Consider the following 16,257-nt stretch of genomic DNA (forward strand, 5'->3'; position numbering starts at 1 on the left):
CAATCGTGTTCTGCATTTGGATGTCATTTTTTTCCCCCGTCTTCTCACCACCCTCTACCCAAAAAGTTTAAAATGTGCATGTTACAATTCTGCATTCAATTTATTATACTTTTCCACACAACATTCAATTTATTACACTCTTCATAATAAATCTGGAATGGGAATTTTAAAAAAATGATGTAGAATGAGATCCTTCGATTGTGTCAGCTTTTAAGAATGGTTGGTTTTACATATATATAAATATATGTATGGGCTAGTGAATGTCTTTTGCTACTTTTCCATGCCCAAACTAATTCATAAGGAGTGAACTTCCAAAAGTTTGGACTATACAGCGAACTCAGATAAGTAGTCATAAATGTACCTGAATCATTTGAAAAGGTTTTTTGGCTTTCTTTTCACTGTGTTCTGCCCGCTGGGTGAACAACTGGAGGGTTAGTCAGTCTGTGGCAGACTAACCTGGAACAGCATGATCCCATGGCCATTGCACTGGTATCTGTCTGGTCATGACAAGTAGCACAGCTCTCAGCATGTACCCCAAGATCCAGACTGCCATGACTCATTGAACCACCTTGTACTCACTCTCACAGTACTGGTCTGTATGCCTGCCCTGGAGAAGAGACGCTTGGTGGTAGAAAGAATCTCCCTCCAACATTAACTAAACCTTTCTTTATCCTAAAAGTTGTTTATTTTCCTCAGAAGAGACAGACATTGGAGAATTCAGCATCTTCAGATGGTTAGTCTGTCAAACACAATTTTTCCATGCATGTATTCAAGGAGGGGTCCAGTGGAGACAACCAGCATTCACCTACTTCCATTCACTCCCTCCCCCTCAGGTGCTTGTGCAGCAGAACTGTCACTTCTCTGATCATAACACAGCAGTCAGCATTTTACTTCATCAGTCCTCTATGCAGGTCACCAGAAATACCAACAGTGGTTTTTAGCTGCATTAGAGAAGCACTGAGATGGAGGAGAGGAAACCATAAGGATAATAAACCACATGTAGCATAGTAACACCTTCAGCTTATTTTAAAGGTGATAAAAAATAACTTGAAAGTTGTAAGCAAGTGGTACATAATGCTTGTTTTGTGACAATGTGGGGATCTGGTTTGCATTAAGTAAAGACATATAGTTAAGAAAGAAACCTCTTTGGTAACAAAGGAGAGCAGATGGTGTGTTAGCTGGAGAAGGAAATTGATCAATCTTCTGGAATAAAAGAATTTTTTACAATGCATTACTGTCTTCTGAAGCCACCGCTTTTCTTAGACTTCCCTTTCCAGAGCACATTTTGTCCTGATGGGAAGGAATGAAAGAAGAAAGTTTGATAGCTAAATGAAACGTGTTGCTTGCTAAACCTATGAGGTGTAGAAGGTAGTGGGGAAATGAGGAGGGGCAAGATAGGGGAAGATAGGGACAAGAGAGGGGGAATGGACATCTAGTGACTGAAAGGAAGGGTTTCAGAAAAGGGGATGACTAGCCAACATATTTTGTCAGGTTTGTAATGGCTTAGAAGTGAGCATGTGAACATGTAGCTGATAGCTTTGTGAGCTCTTGTTATTCAGTCACCATGATCACCTTCAGCTGCATAGCTCAATGTGATAGTGCATTCTTTCTTCTTGAATAACGCTGTCATTCAAAAGATAGACAAAGGAATATGTGCCATAAGAAGTGAGTAGGAATTCTAGAGACAGCCAATGTTAAAAAATCAAGGTCTCAAACCTGTGGAAATGGACTTGTACCATTAGAAATGTTTAGATTTGTTCCTGCAACACAGCAGAAAGAAAAATTATAGCACCAGTACTGTGCAGGGGCTTTCTGCATCTGAAAATCATCACCAAGATGATCAGGGGACTGGAGCATCTTCCTTGTGAGGAAAGGCTGCAGGAACTGGGTCTGTTTAGTCTAGAGGAGACTGAGGGGGAATCTCATTAATATCTAAATGGTGTGTGTCAGAAGGTTTGGGCATTGCTTTTTTCCAGTGTATCTAGCAGTAGGCCAAGGGGTAATGGGATGAAGCTGGGACACAAAAAGTTCCATTTAAACATAAGAAAAACCTGTTTCACTGTGCAGGTGACAGACCAGTGGAACAGGCTGTCCAGAGAGATCCTTGGAAGTCTTCAAAACCTACCTGGATGCATTCCTGGGTGACCTGATCTAGGTGGACCTGCTTCTGCAGGAGGGTTGGACTAGATGATCTCTAAAGGTCTCTTCCAACCCCTGTCATTCTATGATTCTATGAAATTGGACTTTTATTCCAACTAGGATGCAAAGACCTAGAAAATATGCAGTGCCAACAGTAACAGAAGATGCAAAAACAATTTTTTTTTGTGGGCACATTAGCAGCAGGAGCAGCAGCAGAGTTTTAACAAGGTTAGCAAGCAATAGTACAATTGCTTTGATTCTCTCAAAGCAAAAATTTCCTGTCTATTACTGGCTTACATTGGCATTTCTTCGCTATTTCATAGTGTATAAGAGTACAAAGTGAGCATTAAGACTCATGCTGGTATCTCACAGGAGTCAGACTGTTGCTGGGTTTTGTCCATATATTTTTAATTCAGTCTAAGATGCACAATTTCACAAATCTATTTATAAATGAATGTGCTGGCTAAATGCTTTAAATGCTATTTACTGAATGTCACACGTTTCTTACTAATCCTCCTGTACAATGTACTAGCAAACATGCATGAAGTCATATTTTAAGAAGAATGTAGGGTAAGGTCTGTCAAGCAAATAGTCACACAGGCTCTATTTGAGAAAGTTTTTAACTTAATTAACTCTTAGCAAAACAAGTTGGACAAAACACAACCTCTGTTTATGAAACCCAGAGTCCACAGTTTTTGGCTCTGTCTCGCGTGTATCTGAAATTCTGCAATGGGATCATGACTAATACTGGTGTCTCAGCCTCTGCCTTGTACCTCAAACCACAAGGCAGAGATAGGGACATTAGATATTTTTATTGTAAGCATACAAGTATTTCAAAGAGCTTGTTCCAGTGGCAATGTCTGGTGTTGACCAACAAAATGGATAACAAAAAAGTGTAGCCCCCACATGTTGATTCTAACAATATGGCCTTGGGAAGTGTGTACTAGTAGCGTTTCCAAACCCCTTTGGTGAACAGCTGAATTGCTGGGTCTTTTTGTCTGGAATTGCTTCTTTGAGACTTAGCTTAGGGTGTTCCTCAGTTCCAAGGACAATGAGAGATGTTGAGATCTTCATTTTGGGTGTACGTTCCTGCTAGGCAGACCAGGAGGTGAAGGAGCTGCTGTTTCCTACTGCAGTCTGTTGGTGGGGATCTGCAAGTAAGAGAAAAAGGGAATTTGTATGTGTGTTTCTGTCTCTCTACTCCTTACACAGGACATTGATTTGATTCACGTCCCCCTGCAGTGACTACTCGTGCATCTGACATATAATAACCAGTGGTTAAATTCCCTACATAGGATTAGAGCCTAGATACTAAGATAGATACTAAGGCTGCACATCTGCCAGACAATCAGTTGAGCATAGTTATTTACTGTCTCGGTTATAAAATAGTATGTTTCTTTTAGAGTAATAAAGAATAACATTCTAGGAACAAAAAAAATGAAATGCATAGCGATAAAGAAAACAGAAATATTAAAATATGTCTTAAATGTTTAGAATAATTACATTTCTTTTTATTCTAAAGAGTATTGAATTTTAATTATTTTTTAAGTCTCTTTATCCTACCAAAGAGATGTTAAGGGAGATGAATCTTGCATTCAGCTCTGTTTTCTATTACGCTGGAAAATGAAGGACAGGTGATCTGAGCCACATTGAGGAAGATTTTTTTTAACAAGGATGGACCTGTCAGCATTTTAATATTCTCAGTGAAATAACTGAAAACTATCAAGCAAAAAGATTTGTATATGTCTTTAATAATTCAATAAGGTATATATTTAAGCAGTAGGAAGTTAGGAAATAACAGAATTAGATAGCTATAAGAATAAAAAAGAACATCATGTTATTTCAAGTATATTTTCTATGTAAGAATTCAGATAACGTACATAATACTGATAATAATTTGATTCTTCCTCCTCTTCCAAATAATTCTATTTTTCTATTTTTCTATTTTTTTGAAAAATAAACCTAAATAATACAGCTGGCCAGACCAACTTCTCAAGGATAAGTTATGACAGACAGCACCACATTTCGAAGACTTAAATAAGATGCCCTTTGAACCTAGAAGTATTAGTTGGATTATCTTCATATTTTACATTAACCTGGAATTAAGTACATAGAAGGAGTGAGAATCAACTGGATTGCTTTTAAAGTATGCAGACAGATAATGAAGCTTCTAAATAGTTTAATTCTTTAGGACTATAACCTCAATGAGTTCTATATCTTCCTCATGAAAGTAATTTCAAAAGAAGTGGAATTACTTAAGCCGTCTCCATCATCAGCTCAGAGCTTTGACAATTTCTAGTCTTCTCCTGACTCTTGGAGAAACATTAAGGGAAAGCCTTGAAACGTCTGTACAGCTATGATTCTAAAAGGGGAAAAGTCTGTCTTCTACAGAAGATAAAGATTGATCACTTCATGGAAGTGACATCATAATCTATTTTTCTGAGACCACAAGGACTCAGATTTTTCAATTCTCTATTTCTGTTTATCCAATTGGAAGAGGACACAGTGCTTTCATGCTGTGTGCTGAAACAAGTTAATATGTAAAACTAAAAGATAAGGGAACTTCTAAAGGAATTGTCACTGATGAAAATCATAATAAAGAGACAAAATAGTTTTGGATAATTAACAAATTAAAATATGTCACAATGTGTGCTTGCCTTGTGGTCAGAAACAGTAACTGCACTTATTAAATGAGCTTAGTTACAAAGTGTGCTGACTTTCCCTTAAATTTTGCAAGAATCTGAGGTTTGTGAATATACTTACTCCGAAAAATAATAGTAGTGTTCTTCCAAGTTAAGCATTACTCTTGTATTTATACAAATGCAAAGCAGGATTTTCTCATATGTATGTCTTCATAGCAAAAGCTGCAGTTTATATCTATAAATCTCTAGATCACAGACTTATTTTCTGTCTGATCTTTTGGTCCTGACAATACTACTGAATTCTAGTTATGGGTATTTTTAAGTTATGATGTACATCTGAAATTACTTTGGTATCTATTCCTAATTATTCCTCTTCTTAATATAGATCATTAGTAGACAACAGTGAAAAACAGTCACTAAACAAATACAGTTGTAAAATTAGTATTTCTTCTACATAGTAAAGTTTACTCATGTAAAGATGGAGTTAGAGCTTTCTTTTTGAGACAGTTAATCAGATAGTGTGAAATAGCATTTGACAAGCATGTGCTCACAACTCAGTCATCAGTAGCACCATCTATATGCCTTATGCACCCTTCTATGATTCCTGTTTCCATAGCAACAAATCCAGTATAGCATTGCCTTTTAAGGTTTTTTTTTTTTCTAATTCTGAATAGTAACATAGACTTGTTTAATATGATAATAACATGAATATTCATGTTTTGTAATAAATGACCTAATTAAGGTCAACTTCTTTCAGAAATAGTAATGAATCTTTGTTTGGATAACTACATCTATACTCAGTAATGACTTTTCATTTCTATTAATGAAGTTTTATTTATAGGTTCTTCTTTTAACTGATGATCTTGATCTTCCAAAGAGATCCACCAGGGTGGATCCTTTCAAAGGGATGAAAACTATATTGTTTATTTGGATGAAAGGGTTTATGTAGTATATTCTAAAATGGAACACTAAAGCTTGAGCCTTGTCTCTTTTGACATTCTTTCTCTGTTCTAGAAATTAGGGAATATATCATAACAATACACATTTCTGTAACTGACCGATCCCTCAATTTAGTACTTATGACATTTTTTCACTTCTAGAAAATGATAGAAGACTTATAAAAGATTTTATGATGTTGGCCTCACAGTCTTGTTCTGGTGTTTAGTTTACCATAATTAAAAAAAAAAAACAACCAAACCATTAGGTTAGGCAGTATTGCTTTGAATACACTCTGTAGTAATATGTCATCAGCCAGCCATCACTAACCTTGGACCTTCATGTATAGGTTGATAGCTTTTTTAGCTTTCCATTATTTTAAGTTTCTCCACATCAACTGCATCATGTTCACCAAATATCAGTGTAGTTTATTCCATGTAAAAATCTGTTAGTTAGTACTAAATTTTCAGTCACGCTTTTCTTTTAAGCATTCTGTGCTGTGTTCTGTTCAGTGTGTGTCTTTAGTTCTGATTTTTCAATTTTGTCCCTCTCCTTTTCCTTGACTTGTTAGTCTGATCCAACCTCTTCTACCTCATCTGATGATTATCAATATGTTATGGAAGCTAAACTACAAGAAATGATCTCCATACGTAGGAAGGTAGTCCTACTGGACTTTACTTTCTATTGCTAAATAGAATCCATCTGATTTGTTTTCATTTTCTTTAACTTATTTTACTTTTTTTTTAATTGATAATCAACCATCGTGCAGTTCAGTGCTTCAGGAGCTTACAATTTTACGATGGCAGGTTTGTGTTCAAACCATGCACAGTCTGCATGTTACATTTGGCTGATTTCATTGCTCATAAATAACTCCAATGTTTTGCTGATGCTTGGATGTAACAGGCCTTTGTAGCTGACACATTTCAAGCAATGCTGTTCAGCTGCCTGTTTAAATAAAGTTTCTTTTCGGAAAAATAAGTTTGCAGTTAGTAGTAGCTTGCTTTATGTTTTGTTTAAACTTTACTGATATAAAAAAACTTATGAAGCCACTTAAATTACAGAAAGAGTCTTTATTTTTTTACAGGCAGAAGAAAGACATGGAAACATCGAGGAACGTATGAGGCACTTAGAAGCTCAACTTGAAGAGAAAAATCAGGAACTTCAAAGAGTATGTGTATTGCAGACAACCTCTGCACACTTTTCTTCTTTTAATTTATCACCATAGTACTGCATTGTGCACTCTAACACACCAATCTTTCTACTGGTAAATTTATAGCAGTGATGGCAGCATCTTTCCACTTTACCATATTAATGTACTAGTTTATATCTAGTTGCAGTGGTTAAAGTACTCTGCTGATTAAAAAACTGAATGTGCATTTATCAGTAACTGTAATTACATTTCCTATGGAATTTAAATAGCTAAAGTTATCATACTTTTATTATTATTTTTCAATTATACCAGACTGTTCTGATCCATTTCAGACCCTAACAATTTGTCTCTTCTATTCTACATTAAAGGCAAGACAAAGAGAAAAAATGAATGAAGAGCACAACAAAAGATTATCAGATACAGTAGACAGACTTTTGACAGAATCCAATGAGCGTCTGCAGCTACACTTAAAAGAGAGAATGGCAGCTCTTGAAGAAAAGGTACAATGCAGAGACCAGTATGAAGTTCAGCTTAATAAAGTTTCTCCTATATGAAACATGTTCTGTTTTTATCAAGATGGAGGTATTGTGCTGATTTGATATTACTAAGTGTCACCACAAATGCGGTCTAACCTACATATTCAACTCTTAATTCAAGAGTGCACCCAAGCATCTTTCCAGAATTACTGCAAACTGGATAAACTGAATATTAGGAATCCCTATTTTATCAGCAGGGAGTCTGAGGAAGAGCTTGTAAAGGACCAGTGCACAACACAGTATGAGGCAATCAGAGAGAGTGACTGAGAACTAAGGAATAGCCATATTTCAGATGGGCTATCATTCCTGTATTTTAATCTTCTAGTTTACCTCACTTCCTCTGGGAACAGTAAAGTACTGTCACCATAGGAGAAGGAACCTATACCCTTAGAGAGGGAGCTATTTACAGGTTTTCCATGATGTGAGACACAGTTTGACTGCAAAATTCATCACATGACCTGTATATTGTCCTTTAGTCCCTACCTCTTATATTTATTCACCTTCAGTTTGATCTGAGGGGAATCTTTCAGTGTTTTTCAGAAGGATATTTCAGAATCTCTCAGAGGATACATTTCTAGTTTGTGTTACTTAAAGAATTTGTTGCACAAAGCAAGAAATAGGCCTAATAACAGAAGAACCTGGGAGAAAGTTATAGAATGTGACAGGTGCTCAGTTCAAATAAGATGCAAAGTTTTTGCTGTTCTTGGAAAAATATTGTCCTACATCTTTGGATTGTTTCCAAAGTCTAAAATTTAATGTATACTCAAAATGAAGCATTAAAAGATTTTAGTCTTAAAGTCCAGTGAATATGAACTTTCCTAACTTGTACATGAGGACTACAGGTGTACGGTGATATCTGTTATTTAACACATATCTAATTTCTTTCTTGGTTGGTTGTTTTTTTTTTTTCTTCTTTTTGTTTCTAGAATGTTTTGATTCAAGAATCTGAAAGTTTCAGGAAAAATCTGGAAGAGTCTTTACATGACAAGGTACTATAAAATACTGTGATTTTATCTGTTTCTAGCAAAATTTATATATTTTTAAAATACATTTAAAGTGTATTGATTATCCAGCTAGCATGTAACATCTTCCTGGCATCAATGATAATTTCTTTAATCATCCAGATGCCTTAACTAGCCTTTGAGAGTCTCTAAGAATTGTTCTGAGCTAAGTTCATGGTTGAGATCCTTGCCTCAGGAAGTCAATTCTAAAATTCATATTGATTTCACTGGCTCTGTAATTTTTGTTCTATCAATTTCAGTCATGAAAAAGTCTTGTTAAAAGAGATGTATGCATAACTTTTATAGTGAAAAATGTAATTGCTTGATTTGATGCAATTCTTCTTAACAAATGCAGTGGCATTATGCTAAATATAGCTGAAAGTGTCCTTCCTTACTTCATTGCAAATTAACTCCTAATACTGTTTAGTGAAACAGTGAAATATATTATAAATATTTGTTCCAGTCCTAAATCTTAGGATTTTGGTTTGAAGTTATACCTTCCTTGAGCGCAGCAGGACACACAAATGTATTCACGTTCAGATTCACAGAAGTGTTTTTTAATGTTTCAGATCCATTCAAAAACGAATGTATAGAATTATAAAACTGTAGTGCCATTCAATAGTAGTGTAATTATATCGTATGACATGCAGAAGAACTTTGAGAAAAATAACAAAAGGAAATACCTGTTCAAATAATTATTTTCATCCACATTCGTATAGCCTTGTAAAAATGCAGCAAGATTAGAATCCCAAACAGGAGCTTGAAGTGCGTTTTAAATAACTTCTGTGTTGTACTGCTGTAGTTGTAAGATGATTCAGCTGTCATAAAATCAGTATCATACTTCACCACAAAATTACATAACAAAAAGGACATTTCTAAAGCTGTGTCAATTGAAACAAATATTTCTTTTATTTTGCTATCATAGATTCTAAATCTAAATTATGGATGCCCATTTTTTCTGTGTAAATAGGGCATATTTCCAATGTTATCTACAATGTAACTTTATTGTTTTAATACTATTAGAGTAGAAGTGAATATAATGGCTAATTCTTTTTCAGTCTGTTTTCTGTCTTGAATGTACATATCAATTCTTGACAAAGATGAAAATATACAAATCTATATTTGTATCAAAAGTAATCTTGCAAAGATATTTTTACTTATTTCTTGATTCTTGCTTAAAGATGTGAAGTGAAATAAATAGAACACCTCTATTACTACTGGGTAATTGGAGATGAGTTCGCTTCACACTCATTTGACTCCAGTGCTTCTAAGTTCCCATTTTGAAAAGTTTATTTGTTCTTCTTTGATAAAGACACTGATGAAGGAATTTCAGATACATGGACATAACAGCAAATATGAATTGCTGAATCTGATATTACTTAAGTGCAGATCCTTTTCCTCACCCTAGCTGTACAAGAAGAAAATATAAGTTTCAAGGAAAAATCTGTCCTACCATCACTTCCAGCTAGTAGAAAAACAGTAGTGCTACACAACCTTCTCTTGATGCGTATGTCTTATTAGCACTAATAAAACTTCAATGAGTTCACTGTCTTTTCTTATTATAGTCAGTACTCTGTTCAGGGTATCTTACTTTTCTTAGTTTTATAGGAGTAATGTGTCATAAGGTAAATGTATTTTGTATAACAAGTAGGTGTGTCTTACTATATTCATTTCCAGGAAAGACTTGCTGAAGAAATTGAGAAACTGAGATCAGAACTGGATCAAATGAAATTGAGGGCTGGTTCTTTAATCGAACCCACCTTGTCAAGGTAATATTTAATGACAAAAGTTTCCTCACTTTGAGTTGAAATAGAGCATAAATATAAGTGTCGAGCTTTTACAACAGGGATATGTTCCAACCATACAAAGAAGTAGTCGTGTGTTTCTTTAAAAATGTAAAATTTGTGCAATGCTTATTACTGTTACTTTTCACTTTTTTCATAGGTAAATGGGGCCTTATAGCAGTGAGTATACAGTGAAATATTACTAAAATTATAGAGAGCCTTTTAAATTATGGAATGTTTTCAAAAGTATATTCAGATAGTCATTTTTTTCTCAGGAGATCCTAAAAATAAAGTTGAAACCATTGTCTTTAATGCTGAAATAGATCAGCATATTTTTGGCAGTTATTTGTCCTATCAAATGATATGTAATTTTCATTATTATTATTATCATCATCCAATAACTCAGCTTTGCTTAGTGTGTAGCATGAGACCACAGATATTCAGCTAAAGATGAAGTCAGTATTCACAGAAATATGAAAATATCATGAGGATAACACAATATGGGAACAATAATGAGACAGATATAACAAACAGCTACTAAGAGCTGAAGTATCCCTCGAAATAAAATTATTACTTTATTGATAATGGTGTGCTATGTCCTGTTTTCATTACAAGCAACACATTAACTTTTAAAACCTGCCAGCAAAAGCTCATGGACCAAAGTCAGAGTACTGAAATCCTCTAAAGTTACTCTTGTTGGATATTTTTTTTGCTTGCATCAGGTATTGTCTGCCCATTTTTAACTCAGATATCATGCTCAGTACCTGGAAATGGTCTCTCCCTCAATCTTTTACTGTTTCATCTACTGGATGAGGGAATAGAGTGCATCTTTTGTAAGTTTGCAGATGACACCAAAGTGGGTGGAAGTGTTGATCTGCTTGAGCGTAGGGAAGCCTTACAGAGAGATCTAGACAGGCTGGATGGCTGAGCTAAGGACAATTTCATGAGTGTCAATAATGCCAAGTGCCGGGTCCTGCACTTGGGCCACAACAACCCCCAGCAGTGCTACAGGCTTGGGGAGGAGTGGCTGGAAAGCTGCCAGGCAGAGAGGGACCTGGGAGTGTTGGTTGACAGTAGCTGAACATGAGCCAGCAGTGTGCCCAGGTGGCCAAGACAGCCAAGGGCATCCTGGCTCAATCCCTTGTACTTGGCTTTGATGAGGCCGCACCTCGAATAGTGTGTCCAGTTTTGGGCCTCTCTCTACTAGAAGGACATTGAGGTGCTGAAGAGGATCCAGAGGCAAGCTACCAAACTAGTAAAGGATTTGGAGCATGTCTCATATGAGTAATGGCTGAGGAATCTGGGGCTGTTTAGTCTGGAGAAAAGAAGGCTCAGGAGAGACCTTATCACTCCTTACAACTACCTGAAAGGAAGTTGTAGCAAGGCAGGGGTCAGTCTGTTCTCTCTAATAACAGGAGATAGAACAAGAGGAAAGAGACTCAAGTTGTGCCAGGGGTGGTTCAGGCTGGATATGAGGAGGAATTTCTTTACTGAAAGGGTTGTCAGGCATTGGAACAGTGTGCCCAGGGAGATGGTGGAGTCACTGTCCCTGGAGATGTTCAGGAGTTGAGTGGATGTTGCACTTAGGTAAATGTTGCACTTAGGACTGCAACAAAGGCTGGACTCAATGTTCTTAAAGGTCTCTTCTAGTAGAAATGACTCTATGATTCTATGAACATTTTTCTATACATGGAGAAGTCTAAATCAATAAAATTCAGAATGTGATGTTCAATTTTTTTTCCTTTTGGAGTATGTGACTGCAGATACACACAATGCTTTTGTGAGAGTGCTGTTGAATCACTGCAACAAATAGCAGAGATATTGTTGGAACAGCCATCCTTGGTGAGCGTCAGCCTCTATTGCCCCTTAGATAAGTATCATTAGCTTGTGCTCTGAAAATAGAAGTCTGATTAGCCCTTGTCAAATGGCCATTTGAACTTAGTAATCTTTCTAAATTTCTTGGGAATTCATCAGATTCCCCTAAAATTATATACTTCCCCTTTCATGACCTCATCATGTGAATCTACCAGCCCTCTCGGTAAGAAGGAGTTATCATTAAGTACTTATTGTTCTCAGCCTGTATTCAGTTCTGTATTTGCAGGAGTTTGTTCTTTCATCACAATAATGAAGCTGGTCAGCAGATAAATATCTGCTGCCAGAGACTGGAACCTGGGCTGTTTCTTTCTTCCAGCCAACTTACAGCAAAAGTGCCAAGTATTATTAATTGTTAGAGCAAAAGTCTGTTACAGAAAATACTAAACACAGAAAATAAACAATCGCTGCCCTAAAGGGTTTACAATATAACAGATGAGAGACATACAGACAAACTAAATATAGAAAAATCCCCAAAGATTATTGTCTGATGCCCTAGTTGGAAGGCTCAGGATGTTTGTAGCCCAACTGTTGTCAGGTTTTCTTATAGTGAGTTTTAGAGAATTATTTTCAGGTAAAATCTTATTTTTTTCTTATATTTGTGGAAGTTCTTGCCAGATATGAGAGGAAGTGCAGGAGAAGAGAAACTGGTAGTTGTTCAGAAAAGGACATTTCTGACAATGACATGAGCTCTGATGTGTGCTTTACCTAGAACTTAAGTTCTAAAACGTTATACATTATTTATGACATTTCAGTATATCTTATTTGATTATTAAGACACCCTCACATGTCAGGAATTCTAATACATCCTTTCTTATGGTATTTATTTTTCGTAAAAAGAAACTGCATTAACATTTGAAGTCCTTTCATTATTAGTTTATATTTGTCACAGTATTTTTAATAACAGATGGTAATTAAGTTTCCTGTTCCGATTCTGTAAAAGTAGCTTGTAGTAAATGCTTTCACGTTTTTCCACGATCTTTTTGCACTTCCCATTTATCAATTACCAGACACCATAGTTGGAATATTTTATCTTTCACGTTTACTTTATTAAAGTGGTATTTGCAATTTGAGACCAATGTTTCAGTCTTTAAGTACAAATATATTTTAATTCAATTAAGCTTTTCTCAAGGAAAAACAAGGAATCTGTGTTTAGAAACAGATGTAGAACTAGAGCCCAGGAAATAGTCACACTTACAGCCTGCACTTTTTGGCATAGGTATATGTGGGTTTATGAATTATATCCTTCACTTTGGGAAGCATTCATTCTCTTACTTAGCTTTTTTATACCTAAGATTAAAGATATAATTTTCTTGAACAGCATTGTTTTCAAAGGGAGGGAAGTGTTTAAGAACAAAGCTTATTCCTATTTAGTTTCCTAAAACTAGTTCTTAATATTGAAAACTCGTTCTTAATATTGCTGTGAGCTGCGTAAGTTGCCTGTAGATGGTTGTAAGTAATTCCTACCAAGTTTAGAAAAAAAATTACTATGCAAGTACAACATTAAGCTCTCATTTTATGCTCCTGTAGATATTGAAAGGTCAAGCAAGTTGCTATAAACAAATACATACTTAGTTGTCTTATTGGCATCATATTCATTAAATGCTATTTTTCTATTCTAATCATGGTATTCATATATTTTACATGGAGATTGCTTATGTGTTGGAAACCTGAACAATTTCTGGTTCTCGCCACTATGGTCGGATGCTCAAATGGTGCATGGAGCCTTTGCTCTTCAGACCCTGTGGGCAGGATGCTTCTGTTATACCCTGCAGGAAACTTTAACAGCTGCTGTCTGACCAAGGATGGAAAGGCCAGGGACTGTTGTCTGCAGCCAAGAAAAGATATGCTGAAGTAATCACATATATGCTTCACCACAGTGTGTCAAGTGTTGCGTGGACTACAGGAAAAAATTGGGTTAAAACTCTCAAAAGTATCATTAACATTTTTTAACATTATATATAATTATTTATATATTGTAAGGTAGTAATATTTTCATATTGTAGAGCATAGAATTACAGTAGAAATGTGTTATAGATATCCTCTCTCATGAACATGTAACATGCTTACAGTAACCTTGGGCATATTTATTCAGGAGAGTAATGTAAGGAAAATATACAGGTTAGTACATTTAGCACCAGTTCTGTTAATTATCCTGAAATCTGCTTGTTTGTTTTCATGCTAAAGTTTTGGACAATAAGTTTTAATATACAGGTCCTTAATTTTTAAAAATGAAATGGTTTATTTATTTTCTTCCTTAATTTTCTAGTAACATGATTTCAAGTTTTCACTTTTAACTTACATTTTGTTCTGTGTTTTGTCACTTACTGTGCAGTACATAAAAATTTGTTTGTTGAAAAAAAGAAATCTGTGTTTCTAGACTGAAGGTCGTTGAATTGTTATTACTCTTTCAGTCTAGTTATGTGGTTCTTTTTATAGGCCTCACCTTGATACATCAGCAGAGCTGAGGTACTCTGTGGGCTCACTGGTTGATAGCCAGTCAGACTATCGGTCAACTAAAGTGATAAGGCGACCTAGAAGAGGTCGGATGGGAGTACGCAGAGATGAACCAAAGGTTAATCCTGTTTCTTCTCATATATTTCCTGATAAGAGAGTGTATATAGTCTGCTAAGTTTGTGCTTTACTAGAAAGCAACAGTCTAACACCCCACCAAACAAGAAAATCCAACCCAAATAGCAGAGTATTTTCTATATGTGCTAAGACAAGAGTACTGTTGTACTAAAATGAAGGCAGAAAATGTTGAAGTTCAGACATCAAAGTTCAAGCATACTTGACTCTTTGTCTTTCTGGGTGTCTTTTTGTATAAATTTTACCAGTAGCAATTTTACACACCATTAGAAATTATAGTAAAATACTTTGTCGTCTGTGATTATATTGTACGTATTAATGGAGAAATAATCACTGAATTAGAATTCTTAAATGTTAGTTGCTTCCCTTTCCAAATTGATAGAGATTAAATTTTTCAGTCGTTATCCATGGAATAAGCCATGTCCATCCTAATTCCTACTCAGGTAAAGTCACTTGGAGATCACGAGTGGAATAGGAGCCAGCAGATTGGCGTTTTGAGCAGTCATCCGTTTGAAAGTGACACTGAAATGTCCGACATCGATGATGATGACAGAGAAACACTTTTCAGCTCCATGGACCTCCTGTCACCAAGCGGCCATTCTGATGCTCAGACTCTGGCCATGATGCTTCAGGAACAGCTAGATGCAATCAATAAAGAAATCAGGTAGGCAGCCTGCACCAGCTGTGATGCACTTATGCTTACAGAATCAAACTTCCTTTAGTGCACGGGCTCAGGTACTGTTCATACCAATTAGGAAACCACTTGTACATTTAAAGGATTGGTAATGTGTCCGCTTTTCCTAGGAGAGTATTGATTGTGTGAAGATAACAATCACATCATTTCCTAACCATGGAAATGTCTTTCAAAAAACATTTCAAATCAAGAACTGATGGCCAATTGAAGAGAAATACATTAGAGAAGGCTAACAAATGGCAGATTTGATGACTATTCATAGTCCTCTTCTCAAGGTCTTTTGCACTGTTCTGCATGACTCCACTTATTCAGTAATGACCTCCTATCAGAAATATTTTATTACAGCACTCTTCATGCTTTCTTCTGACAGTTGTTCCTATGTTACATCTAATATAAGCCATGTTTTCTAAGACAAGATTTTGATTTTCTGTAGAGGTATAGAATGTGATTTGATTTTATGCTCTAAGTAGGATTATAGTGCTTGGAAACAGATGATGAATTGAATGTGTTTTAATGATTTCTGTGCATGTTTAATGGAGTGATAGAGAATCCAACTATGTATTTTAAGTGATTTTTATAAATTAAACCATGTTTTAGGCTTAAAGAATTGCAGCATGGTTTTCAGGAAGGTAACTTTAAAAAAATTCTTGGTCAATGAAAAACATCTTCTCATTAGTGACTGTTTCTCTTGGAGATTAAGATGATGTTACTAAATATTTTAGTGACTTTCTGGTAATACTATAGACAGAAAAACTGAGGTTAGAAATATAATCAAAACCAGATTACATTTTGCAAGGTCTCAGTCTGTCTTGGAGCAAGGTAACTTTAAATGGAGAACTCTGTTGGAATATATTCAAATTTAATAACTTTTCTGTTCAGGAGGGGGCTTTTTGTTGTAGATCTACAGTTTTGCA

The 16,257-nt window shown here is 35.6% G+C and overlaps 1 protein-coding gene across 3 annotated transcripts in view; it reads left to right on the plus strand.

Moving 5' to 3' along the window:
* PPFIA2 (PTPRF interacting protein alpha 2) overlaps positions 1–16,257 on the plus strand; it is a 301,840-nt gene that overhangs the window by 245,017 nt on the left and 40,566 nt on the right. For all 3 annotated transcript variants that reach the window (XM_061992698.1, XM_061992867.1, XM_061992783.1), the window contains 6 exons: positions 6,802–6,885; positions 7,236–7,367; positions 8,330–8,392; positions 10,082–10,173; positions 14,500–14,635; positions 15,093–15,313. In XM_061992698.1, the coding sequence (XP_061848682.1) occupies positions 6,802–6,885; positions 7,236–7,367; positions 8,330–8,392; positions 10,082–10,173; positions 14,500–14,635; positions 15,093–15,313 (728 nt within the window). The remainder of the gene's footprint in view (positions 1–6,801; positions 6,886–7,235; positions 7,368–8,329; positions 8,393–10,081; positions 10,174–14,499; positions 14,636–15,092; positions 15,314–16,257) is intronic.

The sequence above is a fragment of the Colius striatus genome, chromosome 1, assembly GCF_028858725.1.
Source record: "Colius striatus isolate bColStr4 chromosome 1, bColStr4.1.hap1, whole genome shotgun sequence".
NCBI classification, from domain to species: Eukaryota; Metazoa; Chordata; class Aves; order Coliiformes; family Coliidae; genus Colius; species Colius striatus.